Source organism: Micromesistius poutassou (assembly GCF_964030765.1).
Source record: "Micromesistius poutassou genome assembly, chromosome: 12".
In the NCBI taxonomy this organism is placed as follows: domain Eukaryota; kingdom Metazoa; phylum Chordata; class Actinopteri; order Gadiformes; family Gadidae; genus Micromesistius; species Micromesistius poutassou.
Genome location: NC_140282.1, coordinates 19870460 through 19886115, shown reverse-complemented (window position 1 = coordinate 19886115; position 15656 = coordinate 19870460). Strand labels below are relative to the sequence as shown.

Below are 15656 nucleotides of genomic sequence, written 5' to 3'. Positions count from 1 at the left end.
CGATGCCATGCCTCAGTATACTTTGTTTCAGTTTCATATGACCTACAGCTATGACTTGATGGCTAGCAGACTACAACTGCCAAAGAAATATAATACCGTGGCAACATCGCTGCCAGATCATAGGCACTTTGTTTGGTTGCTTATGATAATGAAGCTATGATCTAAAACAGCAACCACCTATGGAATGTCTTAGTTGTTGGTGCTTGAAGAATTTAATCCAATTGTAATCACAAGATGAGGAAAGAGAGGGGTCAGAACCATTCAGACTGTCAATAGAAGGCACGCTACAAAAGAGACAGCGTTGCAGCGTTGGCTTAAACCTATTAAGCATCGTAACTTGGCAGGCAGATGGGAGCAAAAAGACAACTGGAAAGGATCATGCTTTTAATGGTAGCACTGCCAGTGTACACCCTGGCAATCCATGAGGTAATATCCCTCGAGTCACCATCATTCCATCACTAAACTAGAAACCTAATAATGGTCACTTTTAAAGTATCTTTTACCATGGACCAGGCTTTAAGGTGTTTGTTTTATTGTTTTTCATAAAAGAATACCTATCCCCAAGGCACAGAATCTAAAGGTTAAGGAATAGGGGAAAATAACTCAAAGAAAAGTCAACTGAAGTGAAAGGAAAAGATTTGATGGAATAACCCAAAAGTACAGACCTGAAAGTAAGAGTTGTATACACGCCATTGCCAGGATTATCTGTTGCACCATATTTATGTATTAAGGGGAACTTAACATTACTAAGGAATTAAAAAAGTGTAGTAAAAAAAAAAAACACATTGAGAAATTAAAAAAATACAGGTCATTAGCCAGAATTCTGAAAGAACAGAAGGCGCTATGAAAGACAAAATGCCTAGAATTAAAAATATAAACAATGAATTATTTGATATTGTATTAAAAGAAAAACACTCAAACTGACAAACGGAAGCAACATGAAAACTATCTCTGTACACGCACTCATCTGTGCAAGAGTTTACAAAAGTTGCTGTCCGTATGTCAAAGTGATGACAATGCAAACGCTGAAATGATTCAGCAGTGTTCAGGCAAAGATGAAGAGCAGTGGAGTGCAACACCAAGAGCCTGTGTGATTTAGAGGTATGTTTGAAGTACACAAAAAACATTTACTATATGGAGCAGATATGAGATTGTACATTTGACCAAGAAAAACAATGACTGATTCAAGGAGAAAGCAGAAATAGAGATTTCATTTTAATACAATAGTTACATTATATCAATTAATTTGTACTGTTGTTTTTTTTCTTTTAAATTACATATCAAAATTTCCACCTGAATAACTTATGGGTTCCTTGCTGTCTGTACATAGGATTCTGTATATAAAAACAGCCAAATACTGATCAGTCTGCTCTAAAAGGAGGGAGTGGGGGTCAGAATCGTTTCATCTGCCTGCGCTCCTGCCGTCTCTGCTTCTTCTCATTGACTTCCTCCGGGGCCGAGGGAGCGTCGGTGGAGAACCAGGGGCCGAGGATGTTCACCCACAGCAGGTGTAGCGCCCGGGCAGGTGCCTGCAACAAACCAACCGTCAGACACGCATGCACTTAGACAAACGAGAAGGATAACACAAATGGAATCAGACCGGTGTGTCTCACTCACACACACACACACACACACACACACACACACACACACACACACACACACACACACACACACACACACACACACACACACACACACACACACACACACACACACACACACACTTTCAAGTTGTTGGACAGTCTTCTTCAAAGGAATCCTAGCTTGTAAAATGGCCTTACCAGCAGCCACAGATACCAGAAGTAGGACAAGATGGTGCTAAGAACTTGTACAATGGCCGTGAGGAGAATGACATCCTTCAAGTGCCTGAAACAAAACAAACAACTAAGCAACAAATAACAAATCGAGTGAACTGAAAGTAAGAGTAGTAGTAGAGGTCTTAACATCGCTCTCCTCATGACAACACACCACATGTAACTCAAACATCTGTGAGGTGTGAAAATGTGTCAGGGAGCACTCACTCAGCCATGCCCTGTTCCATATTTAAATCTATTCCTCCATCCAACAGACTTCCATCCTCCCCAAACACTGGCTTGGCCATGGCCGACATGGATCGGTAGCTCCCGATGTACACGGCCAGCGCAAACGCCAGCAGCAGCTGGAGGGAACAAGCGCCCAATGTAGTCCGAAGAACGAATGGTTCATTTTGTAAAATGCAAAGAAAAAACGAAATTAAAATGCACTAGAGTGCAGAAAACTGAAGTCATGATATTAACTTCAGGGTTGAACTCACCCATGTCCAAAACGTGGATGAGCTGTAGAACACCACAATGTTTATAGCCGTATAAATTGCCTGGAAGAGACAGCGAGTGTGAGAGAGAATAAACAGCAGTGAATATGATGATTTTTTGGTAACAGATTAAGTATGCCCATATAACATAACACATAAAGATATCCAAAGATCACTTAATTACAGAAATGTTCTCATTTATGGTTAAGCTGGGCCAAGGAATGATAAACACTGACAAACTAAATTTCTTAATACATTTAAGGTATTGTTATCGGAACAAAAAACGATGTGAGATGCTTACATTTGCTCCAAGAATTACTCTTGTATAAAACTTGAGAGTGGACTCGTTCTCCTCATATATCTGCTTTTTGCCTTTCGTGCCAACTTTACCTTTGGGCTGAAAAATAAAAAGCATTATTAAATATTGATGACTGATCTTTCAAGGTACAACCAATCCAATGTAGACTGTATGCAGAACCAATTGCTTTTATTCTCTCAAAATCAGGTGTGCTAAATACTGTAGCATCAGCAGCTATACAGTATCTAGCAGATACACAAGAGTCAATTTCGAGACTCGATGCACTCAATACACGTTTTTACAGTTTACCTACAATAACTAGGGCAATTTCAATGTAAATCCAATACACAAGGTGCAAGAACAAGAAAGAATTCAAACATTATTTCCGTGAAGACATTTCCTCACGATTCCTTCCAGAACAATGACGTTTCTTCTGGATGTGGGTCATTTAATAACTAACGTTAAATATAAATACTATGGCACGGGATCAACAGCTAGTGGGTCAGTAAGAGCTTCTCAATGAGAAAACTCCTTTTTCAGACACATGCATTGTGGGCTATCAATGTAGAGTTAGAAGCGAACAATCGGGACCATCATTCATATAAAGTGACTAGTCAATGTTGAGTTTACTTACTGCCATTTGGTCTGCGCCCGAGTACTATCGCTTGCTTCAAGACAGCGTAGGAAGTACTTTTTAACATCGACCTATCTCGGATCAACCTTTTCTATCGTTTCATTTAGAATAAACTAAAAAGTTTGTGTTCTAATTTCTAATAACACATCAGCATTTGCGTTCTATGCCCTACATCCGGCGCAGGAAAATGTCGTCAGCAGCACAAGCATTTTTTCCGCTCTCTCGTCATCCTCGTCATCCTTCATTCTAGACAAGGCTGCGACATGGTGCAAAATGAAAATATCAATACAATATAAGGAATGTTACAAGACTAAAAAGAAAAACATGATTCACCCATTTTTTTTTAAATTAAATAGATAAATACAACAGATAGACATTCATGGGTAGTGGCTCATAAGCAAATGGCTTACAGACTCCGGAAACCTGCAGAATTTTAGATTTGTGTGTGTGTGTGTGTGTGTGTGTGTGTGTGTGTGTGTGTGTGTGTGTGTGTGTGTGTGTGTGTGTGTGTGTGTGTGTGTGTGTGTGCGTGTGCGTGCGCGCGCATGCCTACCTGCGGTCGTGCTCACAGGCAAAATGTTGATTGGAAACTTTTCAAACAACAAGCGTGCAGGCTGCAGTCTTACTGACATCTAGTGGAAGTGGAGAAGCATTTTTTTTCCGCCAATGAACGTGAATGAGTACAACGATGAATGAGTTCAGTGAATGTCTGGCCATTAGTCACCCTCTACCTCAGGTAGAAGGTGACGTTAAGGGGATGGGATTAAAAGAACACGACACTTGAATATCTCCCTTGATAACTAACTTAATGTGCGTCACACATGTAGCTTTTCATTATGTCTATGGAGGTATATTTCTTGCCCTTAGATGTGGTCACTTCGTTATTCCTCACATTACATCTGTTAATACCTTGGGGTCACAGTGGATAGTTCACCAAATCTTATTTTGACTCTTAGGTCATAGGCAGCTGGGCCTGCAGCTCTCACAGACAGGCCGGTACAGGAGTTCTTATATACTGGTTTAATTTGTCTGTAGATCTCAGTGCGGACCCTTGCTGGTATATTTGAACACTCACAGGACACTCACTCACATCTATGACGTCATAAGGAAACTGTTACAAGATAGCATTAGCAATCAACAAAGTAGGCTACTACTTTATTATGCATTGACAAAGAAAATGCAAGTGTCAACATTTATAAAAAATAAATTAACTTCTTAGAAATGGCTATTAATTATATAAAACAATGTCTTGTCTATGAGAGAAAATATGCTATGATTGAATTTTAATGAGTTAACTCATCACAATTTTATTGAGTCTTTTTTTACATGAATACAATCGTCACATCACAAATTTTCCTGTTTAATAAGTGTAAAAGGCTGCCTTGTTCGAGATTTTATTCTTGATGCACTATTTCCACCACTAGGTGGTGCATTTCCTTTGCATTGATCGGGCGGAGCTCAATGTAGTTTGACTCCGCCCTCATTGAGCGTCTGCGGGCTGCAGTCAGGGGTTCAATGTTATGAATGAGGTCAGAGTAAATAATGAAGGAGCTGGAGCAGCTGACATCCCTGCTTAATAATGATTACCGCAGGCACAATTTGGAATATTTGCATCCCTTAAATATCTTGCTCTCATATTGAAATCTCCCTCTTGAGTTGTAATTTTAACCATTACAAGGAACTTTGGGTCCTTAGTGTAAAGGTGATTACAGAGACAAACCTTGATTCATTAAACATTGAAAACCATTGAAAAGCATTGGCATAATTTTAACCTAACTCCAGTTGCTCCATTTCGGTCTAAATATTGTCTGAAATGCAATTTTTGTATTGCTGGATTTAATTTGTTTTGCATGTTTTTAATGTGTTATACAGCTTTTAAAACTTACATTAATAGAAAAGTGTATCACTTTCACCCTGTTGTTTTCCTTTGTATGTCATCATAACGTCATATTCTCATTATAACGAGATCATGTCATTATATTGATAAAATATGTTATAAATATTCTAAATATTCCCACATCTCTTACGTTAAAGTCATTTTATTTGTATAGCCCCTTAATCACAGTAATGGTCTTAAAGGGCTTTATATACAATATATTTATGACCCCCCTAAGGGCAAGACAAAATGTAAATGTTTATTGTAGAAAAATCTTTAAGAGCAAGATAACCAACCAGGCCATAACCACTATATGTCTCCATAAAACTGTCCTCAAATCCTCCATGTTGGTGTTTAGGGTCTCACCCACATGTATCATCGGTCCATATCTCCCTAACCCTCCTCTTAGTGTCTGGCACTGCATTGAAACAGGAATTTGCAATTGTGGATACTGGAACGAGCTTCCTAGCTGTTCCAGCTTCATATGATCTATAGAATAGCTCAATATTATCATAATATTATATATATCTTATTATTATCAAAATCCCTGTCTTCAAAAACAAATGTGTGCTCTTCATTGTTCTTAGCTCTCATGTTGAATGTTGACATGTACCACCATCTTTGTATTTCTCTTTTGGGAAAAAAACGTTTCTCTTTGGTGACTTTTTCTCATTAACATTTTGGAAATCAATAGTTTGTTATGGTAGTCTTGTAATTGTAAACAGTTTCCATTCATTTCCCTTTATACATTCAAGAGGGGAGATACATCTTGGAGTGTAAACTTAAAAGAGTAAAATAGTGTTTTGAATCATTTCTATCTTTAAGGAATGAATTATTATCACATTGTACACACTTTAATACAATTGAAGACAGCTGTACAAGACACAATGTGAGCAATAGCACCCTTATATACAGTTAAATGTTTTAACTACACCTTAAACAGCTGAATGTAGTTTCAGCACAGACTAAACATTAAAATAAGATCACATCTCAAGTTTCAATAGGAAATTATGCCTATTTGACTGAGAATATATCAATGTTAAAATATATAATTATGCTGTCAACATTTTTCAATTAATGACGGGCTATCTATAGCACCCATTTATTGAAAGAAGAAAAAATATCTTATTAAAAGCTTAAGGCAGCAATCTGCTACGGATCTTTTCAGCAACGTCATAGATTCAATGTTCTCATCATATTGTAGCATTTTGAAAACCATTGATGAAAACATCGATTCAGTTAATGTTTACATGAAGAATTGTCCCAGTAGGTTGGCTATACCAAGAAGGATCAGAAGACTATGAAAAATGGCTGAGGGCCATTTAAGCTCCCCTTGCCTCTTGAGCGATATCATGTGCACTAAAGCAGGCAAGACAAAGACCAAGGCCAGGCCACATGTTGCACCAGAGTACCTGCACGTGGAAACAGAGGAAAACAATTAGAGGCAGCCGATAGACCCTTTTCACAGAGAGAACACACATCAGTGTTGCTCATAACACTAATCTTCGGTCCGCTACTTTCATGTATCAGGGCACAGGTAATAGACTTATAACTTCTGAAGATAACCACTGGTCATGGACCATTGCTGGTGCTTTGAAACACATACTGGTAAATGAACCCCTGCCTGCCTACCCAATGTTAACGCTTGGGGCTACACCAGTGTTTGTCCTTCTATGACAGCTGTGATTTGTGAAAAGGGCCTTGGTCATCGTGTGCTATCTTAACTTGTTTAGTCTACTTCCTGTGCCTGGTACATAAAAGCAGCAGACCCATAATTTGTGTTATGAGCAACATTTGTTTTCTTGAATAAAAGTGAAAAGGGTCGTCATGCAAACTGCATAATGTCAGTGAAAAAAGAGAAATAGAAAAGCCTTATAACCTTATGATGGATCCAATGTCAGGATAAAACTTGGCCATGAGGACACCCGCAGCAACAATGAAGACATTCAACGTGATGACGTGGAAGAAACTGAGGAGACAATCATAAAAAAACAGCCCAGATCAAAGTCCATACTGTGATTTCAAAGTGTTGAATTTTACAGGGAATTAATATAATTTAAAAAATAACTTTGGTCATGCAGTTACCTGGGGTAGGAGTTGTTAAACAGATATCCCATGATCTGGACCCGGGCTAGATAGCCGAGCAATGGATAAACTGAGGTCATCTGGAATAACAGGAATGCTCGAGCAATAAACACCAAGACGTCACTGCTAGGGAAGTTGTCCAGGAAGTTCTACAAGGAGTAAAAAACAGAAAAATAAAATAGGTTATTACACATCCCACAACTATACGTTAAGGAAAGGTCAATTAAAACATATCCTACTGACAATGATCTTAAGATATAATTAAAATATACTGAAAACATTTCGCCCACAGTTGTGAGGGCAAACATGCCTTTTAAATGAGAGAGGTCAGAGTGGCACGGCGGTTCGAGCTGACAGGAAGGTGACGGTATGTTGCCCTACAGGGCTTCGGCACTTGAGACGCCTCACTTTGGTTTGGGTTCACTGACTGATAAGTGATTTATCACACCCAACACCCTTTTGTTGTATATAACTTACGTAGCACATTTAAATCACACAGATTTATAAGCACTCGACTATTGAATAAAAAAATAATAATGGCACAATACGGGCACATTATTTTCCACAGCTGTTTATTATATCTAATAAGAGTAAAATTCTTACTGGTTCAATGCAGTCTTTGGAGTATGGAGGGGAGGGAAAAGATGCAAAGATCAAAACTCCCACATAAAGATAGGTCAATCCAACTAAAAGATAGGCCACAGACAGATCCCGGATCTGCAAGCACAATAAAAAGTACATTTTAATGACATGTTCTTTACACTAGCTAACTTTTCTACGTATTTTCTGTTTTAATTGAACAGTGTTATGACACCCTGATTTCATTGTGAGAGAACATACATTTTCTTGGACAATCACTGTTCAACAAGGACTATAGAGGGACCTCTGTATAAAATAAAATAACTCACATTGTTTTCTTGATGCCTATTGCTCTTCATCAGGGTAATGATACAATTGTGGATGAAAAAGGCCAACGTAAGAACACCGGTCAGCTGAGGGAACAGCGTCCTGAACTCTTGGAAATTATAAATAAAAATAATTTACGTTATATTTAATGATGTGATGTAATCAAATGCATTAAACAATGTAAAGGTAAAAAGGTATAAGGAAAAAGTATGCCAATGCATTTAAAGGGATACGCCAAGATATATGTGGTGTTTAACTTGAGAAATTCAAAATTAAACAACTAGTCTGAATCTGGGTAAGGCAGGGAAATGTAAATGTACACATTTCTCAGCGTATCCATCTAAATGCGGTGGTCATCACTTAATAACTGAAACCAAACGTAGGGCATTTTATGTTGGGGGCTGGATTTTGAGTAAAACTGTAAAATGGTGGAAATATTGTCACTCCAATATTTATGTTTTAGCTACCTCACAAAGAGATAATGTCAATGAACACAACTTTACCTGCAACAAAGAACTGATTTGAGTCAAACCAGTGAAATTCCAAGTGGAAGCCCAGCTGAAAGGCCTTTAGCGTGACCAGAAAGATCAGGTACATTACTGATATGGTACCTAAACAAATGAGATGTTGCATCATGGTTCAGATTTGCATTTCATTTTTCAGTCTTTCCCGCAAAATGTTAGACTTGTTACATCACATCCTTAAGGCCTTTTCTACTGATACATGTTCCATATAGATTTGAAATGCATTTAAGTGGTATTCTCAATGATCTTGTTTCATTGTCTAAAAACAACACTACACATACTAGAGCTATAACTATGCCGCTTGAAGATTTGAATGCCCAGTTCGTAACATTCATTATACTGCAAATGCAAGGGCTTAGTGCAAGTTAGCTCAATCTAAATTGTGTTACTTAAATGAACTTAATTAAAATATTTGGGAGATCTTCGAGATTGCCACTTTAATATAAAAGAAAACATGTCTAATAGTATGTTTATTAGACAAAATACATCTATTAACCTATTTTTTCTTTCTTTACATGTTTATCAGTCACATACATTAGTTTTTAACAACTTACCCAAAAATGTGAACCTTGCGAAGAAGGAGGCTGAGCGAAAGTTGAGCAGAGGCAGCAGCAAGATGATAAGGTAAAAGGGTATTGTGTTGGTCTTGCTCCACCAAAAATGAAAAAGGGCATCTGAGGTATTGTTAGAAGTGATGCTTATATCCATGGAGCTGTTGTGGAGTTGGTATGGACAGATCACTGTTGACAAAATAGTGTAAAATAAATAAACTTAAACATTCTTTGTGTAAAAACAATTAGTCATCTATACGATTTTCAATAGCTCATCAAATTGCAAACATCAGCTATCTTAATGCTTTGGTAAATTTAAAATAAATAGCTATGTTCAAAAACATCACATCGCATGAAAGCAAAAAATATGGAAAGTACCAATACCATAAGTGATAAAACATTTTGTCCAGAACATCTATAAAGTCTCATCATTGAATAGCTTTCTTACTGAAAGTACAATTTTGGGTCAGATGCATATCACTATATGAGATTTATTTTTTGTGATTTGGTATTTAACTGTTGGTTGGGGGCTGTATTGTTTTTGTTATCGTTTATATTATGTCAACCAGAGGAGCTGGTATTTCTTGCCACTAATCTCTGTAGGGTCTTCTTGTTTGCAAGGTGAGCCCCATCAGATTGGTGTGAGCCTTATGTAATACCTTGGGAACATAGTTTCTGGGAATCAGCAGCTGGTTAACACATTCCCCTGTTACCCAGAACAATACACGACAGCAATTAGGAAGGCATCTCCCTTCAGAAACCACACCCAGGCTCCTCTGGGGTGTCATATCACAATGGGCACAGAATCACATGAGCTATGAGACAGATTTATCGTTGATGAATTCTTTCAGTAGCACACTTGGTCCCCTATAGTGAATGTTCCCTTTGAAGTGAAATATTGCAAAAAAAGTAATGTATAACTTTAACTGCAAGTTTGAAAGGACATTATAGAAAACACTACAACGTTTTGCAGGTAGAATGTACATGTTGTACATGGCAAATATAATGGTTACATTTTACCTGGAAATGTAACCAACATTTTCCTCACCAATCACTGACATTGTTTCCAGTACTTCTCTGTTCTGTTCTAGTTTTGTATTGAAATATACCCGACAGATCACCCCACCAAATGTGGACGGACAAAGCTCAGCAGTAGGACTGCATTGTTCGAACAGGTGCCCAAAGATTTGACTCATTATTTTTTTTTTACAAATACTCAACAGGTTTAAAACTGTAGTGTAGAGATACTTAACTTCTGTAAAATACAAATTCATTCAAAAAGGTTGTCCAGCAGCCACAAATAGTCTATTACATACACTGTGCTCATCACAGCGTATTTTATTGCAGTGTAAAGCCAATGTTGAATTTATTTGGAGTGAAAGGTTACTCAGTCCAATAACAAAAAAAGCGTTAAACTGGATGATGCAACAATTGTGTTTTGATTACGGAGTTGCATTTAGATCTCTCTCTTGGTGTAGCAACAGTTGTGTTGTGGGGTTCAAACTATCCTAGAAGTGGAAGTTGAACGCTCTAAGCCTTTACTTCTATGATATAAAAAAAGATGACTTCTTACCCGAGGTATTGCTTCCAAAGTCAGGATCAGATATGTTATGCTCATAGTCTGAAAGTCAATCGTCAACAGAAAGAAAAATATCAAAAGCTTTGTTGCAGCCCACATTATTTACAGCATCATTACAAATATGCATCATGGCATGAACTTACTGTATATGAATTTGCCAGTGTTGTAGAGGAAGTTGGACATAAGGACCCAGTAGACCACCATTGCCCCTATCAGTGACACCATTGAGAAAACCAGGCTGGACAGCTGTCCACATTTGCCAAAGTAATACTTGCACACGTCAGGGAATTCCCAATCAGATGTGTCAATGCAGGCTAGGAAAATTGACAAAAATAGAAGAGAAGTTATGTTTATGTATATCCCTTGAAGGACACAATTCAAATGTCCAATTTAATGCAGCATTCATTAAGTATCATTGATTTCAACACATGTTTTCATCTTCCCCTTAAAGCCCCATGGAAAATGTTTAGCTTTGTACATTCACGTGAAGGGTATTAATAAGCGGTAACAACTGTTTGATGAATGATTTTTATATTGATATATATCTCACAACCTAACTTAACTTACGTATTGACTTGGGGGATTTCAGGACTCTGTAACAGCAGTAGAGGGTCAGAAGCCCCATAGCGCTCACAATAAGAACTCCTAGAGTGAAGCCAGCCTGAAAAACACATTTAATTATTAATATTTTTGCTGAAGGATCAACTAAGTTAGATATATTAAAACAGCCAAGAAAAACATACAGAGGAAAGCGACAGTGTTTTAAATTTGTCAACAGTTGGAAATTACCTGTTTTATACCCCAAGGTATACTCAGTATAGACGTGCCCATCATTGTATTCCATATTGCAAATCTTTGAAGAAAAACATCAAGCACCATGAATAATGAAACGATACGGTCAATGAGTTTAAATGACTCCCTTTCCATGATTACTTACATTGTGACAATACTTGGATTTTTAGAGCCGCCGTCACCCCCTTTCACTTTGAATGCAGTCCCTAAAGGGCTGTAAATGTAAATCTCTTCCGGTTGAGGTATAACATGGTCAGGGGGACTCTAATAGAAGGACCATGAAAGTACAGTTTTATTTGAATTTGATTCAAATCAGATTTCACATCACTATTCAATGAAAAAGGAAAGAAAGAAGACACTCCTTTGTGGGCATGGAGCTACCACATAGAGGAACTGCTCACTTCGAGGAAGCCATACTTTTCATGTTCAAGTTCAAGCTTATTTTATAACCTTAAAAAAAACACTATGTTTTACCAAAATGCTATACGGATGTGTCCAATACATGTTCAATCAGATGCAAAGGGGAGGAACAATGAACAAATGAATTTGAATTATTTATCTTTAAAGACCGGTAAGCTCACAAGACAAGCTTAACTGATACCATCTTCAATAGTACCATATATGTTGTTTTAATGGAAAAATACCTATCAAAACAAAGTTACATAAAAAAAGTGTGGTTTACAGAAATCATCTAGTGCGAATTTTGTACATCATAACATAACATAACATAACATAACATTCATGCAAACACAACATAATACATTGCTATAAATGGGCCAGACAGACACATACACACAAAAAATGTCAAGTATGTAATGCTAAATCAATCGCATGAATAAGCAGGGAGGGAGGGTTTTTGATTGGGTGGGATTTAAATACCAGTAGTCTGTCTGACGATCCTGTCAATCGACCATAGTAGTGCAACCTGCTGTTCAGAATGGAAGCTTCAGATGAAACCCGCTCCCGCAGGTCATCTTTTACTATGTTCTTGGGCTCAACATGAAAAGGTCTGGGGAAAGAAAAAATAGAAACACATTTTAAGATTATTATTTCTCCAATTCATTATTTGTTATGATAGATACTAGATGCTAGTTATAGATGGTGACATAGATTGTGTGCGAGATACATATTATACACTTTTAAAAACATACTTAGAATATTAAATTTCTGCCAATTGCCATTCAATACTACACATTTCAGCTTTAACACAACCCATTCCTCTCAATCTATTTAAAATACATTTCTGGAAGCACTGGATGAGGATGACATTATGAGGATCAGCAAAGTTGAGCAGGCATCTGATAACTCTGTTGATTCTGTATTGTTGAGCTTCCCTTATTTATAATCAAATCCATTTCTCAGCATAAATTAACAAGAATTTCTGCAAAAACGAAAAACGTAAGTACAAGATCATCATTTTGTGCTACTGCCACCACATCTTTATTATGACAAGAATATGAAGTGGTGCATGATGTTAACCTGCCTTTTAGCTTTGCAGTCCAAAAAGTCTGTGGAGTCCCTCCGGTCTGAACTCTCAGACATTTCATCTGCGCTTATAAGTGGTTTCCAGTCCTCGTCCATGATGCTTGGTTAGTGTCTTGAAATCATTACCCGACTGAGGCCTTGATTGGATAGGTCTGAGCAAATGAAACTGTAAAGAAAATATATTTGGAGGCTTAAAGGTCAATTCCACCATGAAACATGTTAGCTTTATCTTTTTAATGTTTTGTGTTGTGTGTAATTCATGATATTGCTACTGGAGTCATTGTGTTTTATAAGTTCACAGTGTGTGAACCTGTGTTCCTGTAGAGGCAGTAAAGTAGCTGCCTCTATAGGAACAAGCATGAGAAAATGTCATTTTTTATGAGATGTGTTCTTGCTGTAATACAGCAATTTGAATAAAGCAGCTTGATGGCAAGCTATCCAAACCTTTGACCCTGGTTTCCAACACAACCGTTGGAAGGGTAAATATTTTGTTCTGAATGAACTCTAAAATAAATGTAGTTTAAAAAGGGCCCATTATTATATTTCCTGGCTAACAATAGTACAATACTGCATTGTAGCCTACATAGTAGGGTAGTACTTCCCTAAAAATGTTTTGCAAAAATGAATCGGACCAGCTTGAGACACAGGCTTAACATTTTCTTAAAATATCGGTTCTCTATTTTGGGCCAAAGTGCTTACCCACATATTATCTAGCATGGTCTAGACTAGTAGACAGCATTGTTCTGCAAATTGGTTCAGTATTGATTTGGTTTGCTTTTCCTGTAGCAGTTATCAGCACCGATATCCTGTACCAATTCACTAAATAAAGATGTCTACACTAGTTAATCTGTTGTTGCGTCAATACTGGCTACGTCAAAAATGTATCCTTTAGTTTAAGGAAATAAGTAGCCGAATCTTCATGATGTCCTGATTGTAAATACAACAAACAATCAGGACAAGTGTTTTAGCATGCTGGCTAATAGTCATAAAGTATTTGTCCATGGCCAACTGTTTTCCATATAAAAATTAAAATAATGTACATTAACGAATGTACTAATTTAGTTAATGTACTAATGTACATTAACTAAATAATGTACATTAGCAATTTCGTGTACAATACATACTCGTCAGCCATTACTTTCTTTACATGTATTTATCATATTTTTACATTATTGAGTTACTTCGATGCATAGTAACTACAGTTTTAAATAACATTTATATTTATATCTTCAGCAGAGTAATTGTGACTGAAAAGGTATAGGTAGCCTTATCTGAATATTGCCATTAATTAGTGAGTATATCTGTTATGGCCCTTCAAGTAAGTTATACAGTCCCCTGGATATTCTCTACCTGTGTGTAGTGCCGCCTGTTGTCCTCTTTATTCTGTGCAGGCATTGTTATTTTGTATCGCAAACGTTTGAAATCTGTATCAATCGTTGTAGTGTTACAAGCAGTGAAAAGCAAAATACAATTGTATCCGTTATAGACATCACAAAGATCGGCTATTCGCCTACTATTTAGACTCGAATGCGAATCGAAACAAAAATCGGGGGTGTAGTAAAAGGCTGGTCTAAAATCCGAAGTATTTATGAAATGAAAGATTAGTGTTAAACACTAACGTTTAACACTAAATCGTGGTGTTGTTTGGGTTACTTACCTTCCAATAACAATATGTCCATAGGCTTGAGACAGAGTATGGTAAACAACGTTTCCTATAGATCACAAACAGTGCTCAGCGAAGTCTCAGCACAATTGATTTCCGCTGTCTCAATCACGTGACTGTTTTTGTTGACACAGCAGTGCGCCCAGTCCTTGCGACACTGGAACGTGGACCTGGGGGTGGGTGGTAGGCCTACCAAAGAACTGGGCGGTGCAAAATAAATGGGCGGCATAACAGATTCTCTCTGATTTGTTCGTGAATATTGTCTGTCAGACGTTGGTGACTGACCGACCAATAGACTTCTGAAGAATAAGTCCCGCTCGAGAAATAATGGTGTGTTCCAGTCCAGACATAGACATTATAGAGTAGACGCCGCATTGGCTGCTTGGACGCAATAAATGCGGCCGCCATCTTGGACCGGTCATTAGTGGTGGATTTCATGATTCGTTTGAAAGAATCAGTTAGCGTCGGTCAGTTTGCCAAGAAGAGTCGTTCATTCGTTCGTTTGTTTGTTTGCATTTCCGGTAGCGGTGAATCATGATTCTCAGTCACTGAGTCGTTCAGACTCAGGTCCTCCCTCGTTCTCGTTCAAACTAATCGCGAATGCACGTTCTCAGCCGAGTCGGTCAGACTCAGGTCCTCCCTCGTTCTCATTCTCAAACGAATCACATATCGTGCAATGGTGCAAACGGTCCTCAATCAACACAACAACACAGTTCCTTTTAGCTGAGGAGCGCTTCATGTTCGGAATCGGGATGTTGTTGCCCGGCTGACTCTCGTGACTTCTCAGTCCTCGAGTCTTCACCGCTAAACACAGTCAGTGAACGAACGGCGACTCGTGACTCAGCGACTAGTGGGCGGAGCTGGGAGTCGAGTCGCGGAGAACGAACAAACCAAAACACAAAGCCTCAGATCAGCTGACACGATCACGAAATCGATCATCGATCTTCGGCCTAGGGTACTCTGGTACCAG

At 37.9% G+C, this 15656-nt stretch overlaps 2 protein-coding genes across 2 annotated transcripts; both read right to left on the bottom strand.

Annotated features, from left to right (window-relative positions):
• Positions 1–371: 371 nt before the first annotated feature.
• tmem208 (transmembrane protein 208) lies at positions 372–3398 on the bottom strand. The gene is made up of 6 exons (XM_084476177.1): positions 3226–3398; positions 2595–2690; positions 2297–2356; positions 2025–2161; positions 1785–1869; positions 372–1529 (listed from the first exon to the last, which is right to left on the bottom strand). Exons 1-6 carry the CDS (start codon positions 3229–3231, stop codon positions 1392–1394), a joined length of 522 nt encoding a protein of 173 aa, XP_084332303.1. The 5' UTR covers positions 3232–3398; the 3' UTR covers positions 372–1391.
• Positions 3399–5458: 2060 nt separating this feature from the next.
• On the bottom strand, positions 5459–14808 carry slc38a9 (solute carrier family 38 member 9). Its single transcript, XM_084476028.1, has 15 exons — positions 14681–14808; positions 13022–13189; positions 12418–12547; positions 11684–11802; positions 11536–11599; positions 11314–11407; positions 10890–11060; positions 10741–10788; positions 9171–9356; positions 8596–8703; positions 8095–8201; positions 7790–7903; positions 7187–7335; positions 6981–7070; positions 5459–6513 (listed from the first exon to the last, which is right to left on the bottom strand). The coding sequence occupies exons 2-15, from the start codon at positions 13117–13119 to the stop codon at positions 6348–6350; spliced, it is 1644 nt and encodes a 547-aa protein (XP_084332154.1). The 5' UTR covers positions 13120–13189; positions 14681–14808; the 3' UTR covers positions 5459–6347.
• Between the last annotated feature and the right edge of the window lie 848 nt (positions 14809–15656).

Bases quoted from the DNA above. Each gene is read 5' to 3' on its own strand.
- tmem208 (XM_084476177.1), bottom strand. The intron at 2,162-2,296 runs GTGAGTTCAACC...TGTTCCCTCCAG, and splicing joins CATCCACGTTTTGGACATGG to CTGCTGCTGGCGTTTGCGCT. The intron at 1,530-1,784 runs GTAAGGCCATTT...GGTTTGTTGCAG, and splicing joins TCTGGTATCTGTGGCTGCTG to GCACCTGCCCGGGCGCTACA.
- slc38a9 (XM_084476028.1), bottom strand. From the start codon at position 13,119: ATGGACGAGGACTGGAAACCACTTATAAGCGCAGATGAAATGTCTGAG. The intron at 12,548-13,021 runs GCAGGTTAACAT...TTCTTTCCCCAG, and splicing joins TTGGACTGCAAAGCTAAAAG to ACCTTTTCATGTTGAGCCCA. The intron at 7,071-7,186 runs GTAACTGCATGA...TTGTCTCCTCAG, and splicing joins TTTAACAACTCCTACCCCAG to TTTCTTCCACGTCATCACGT.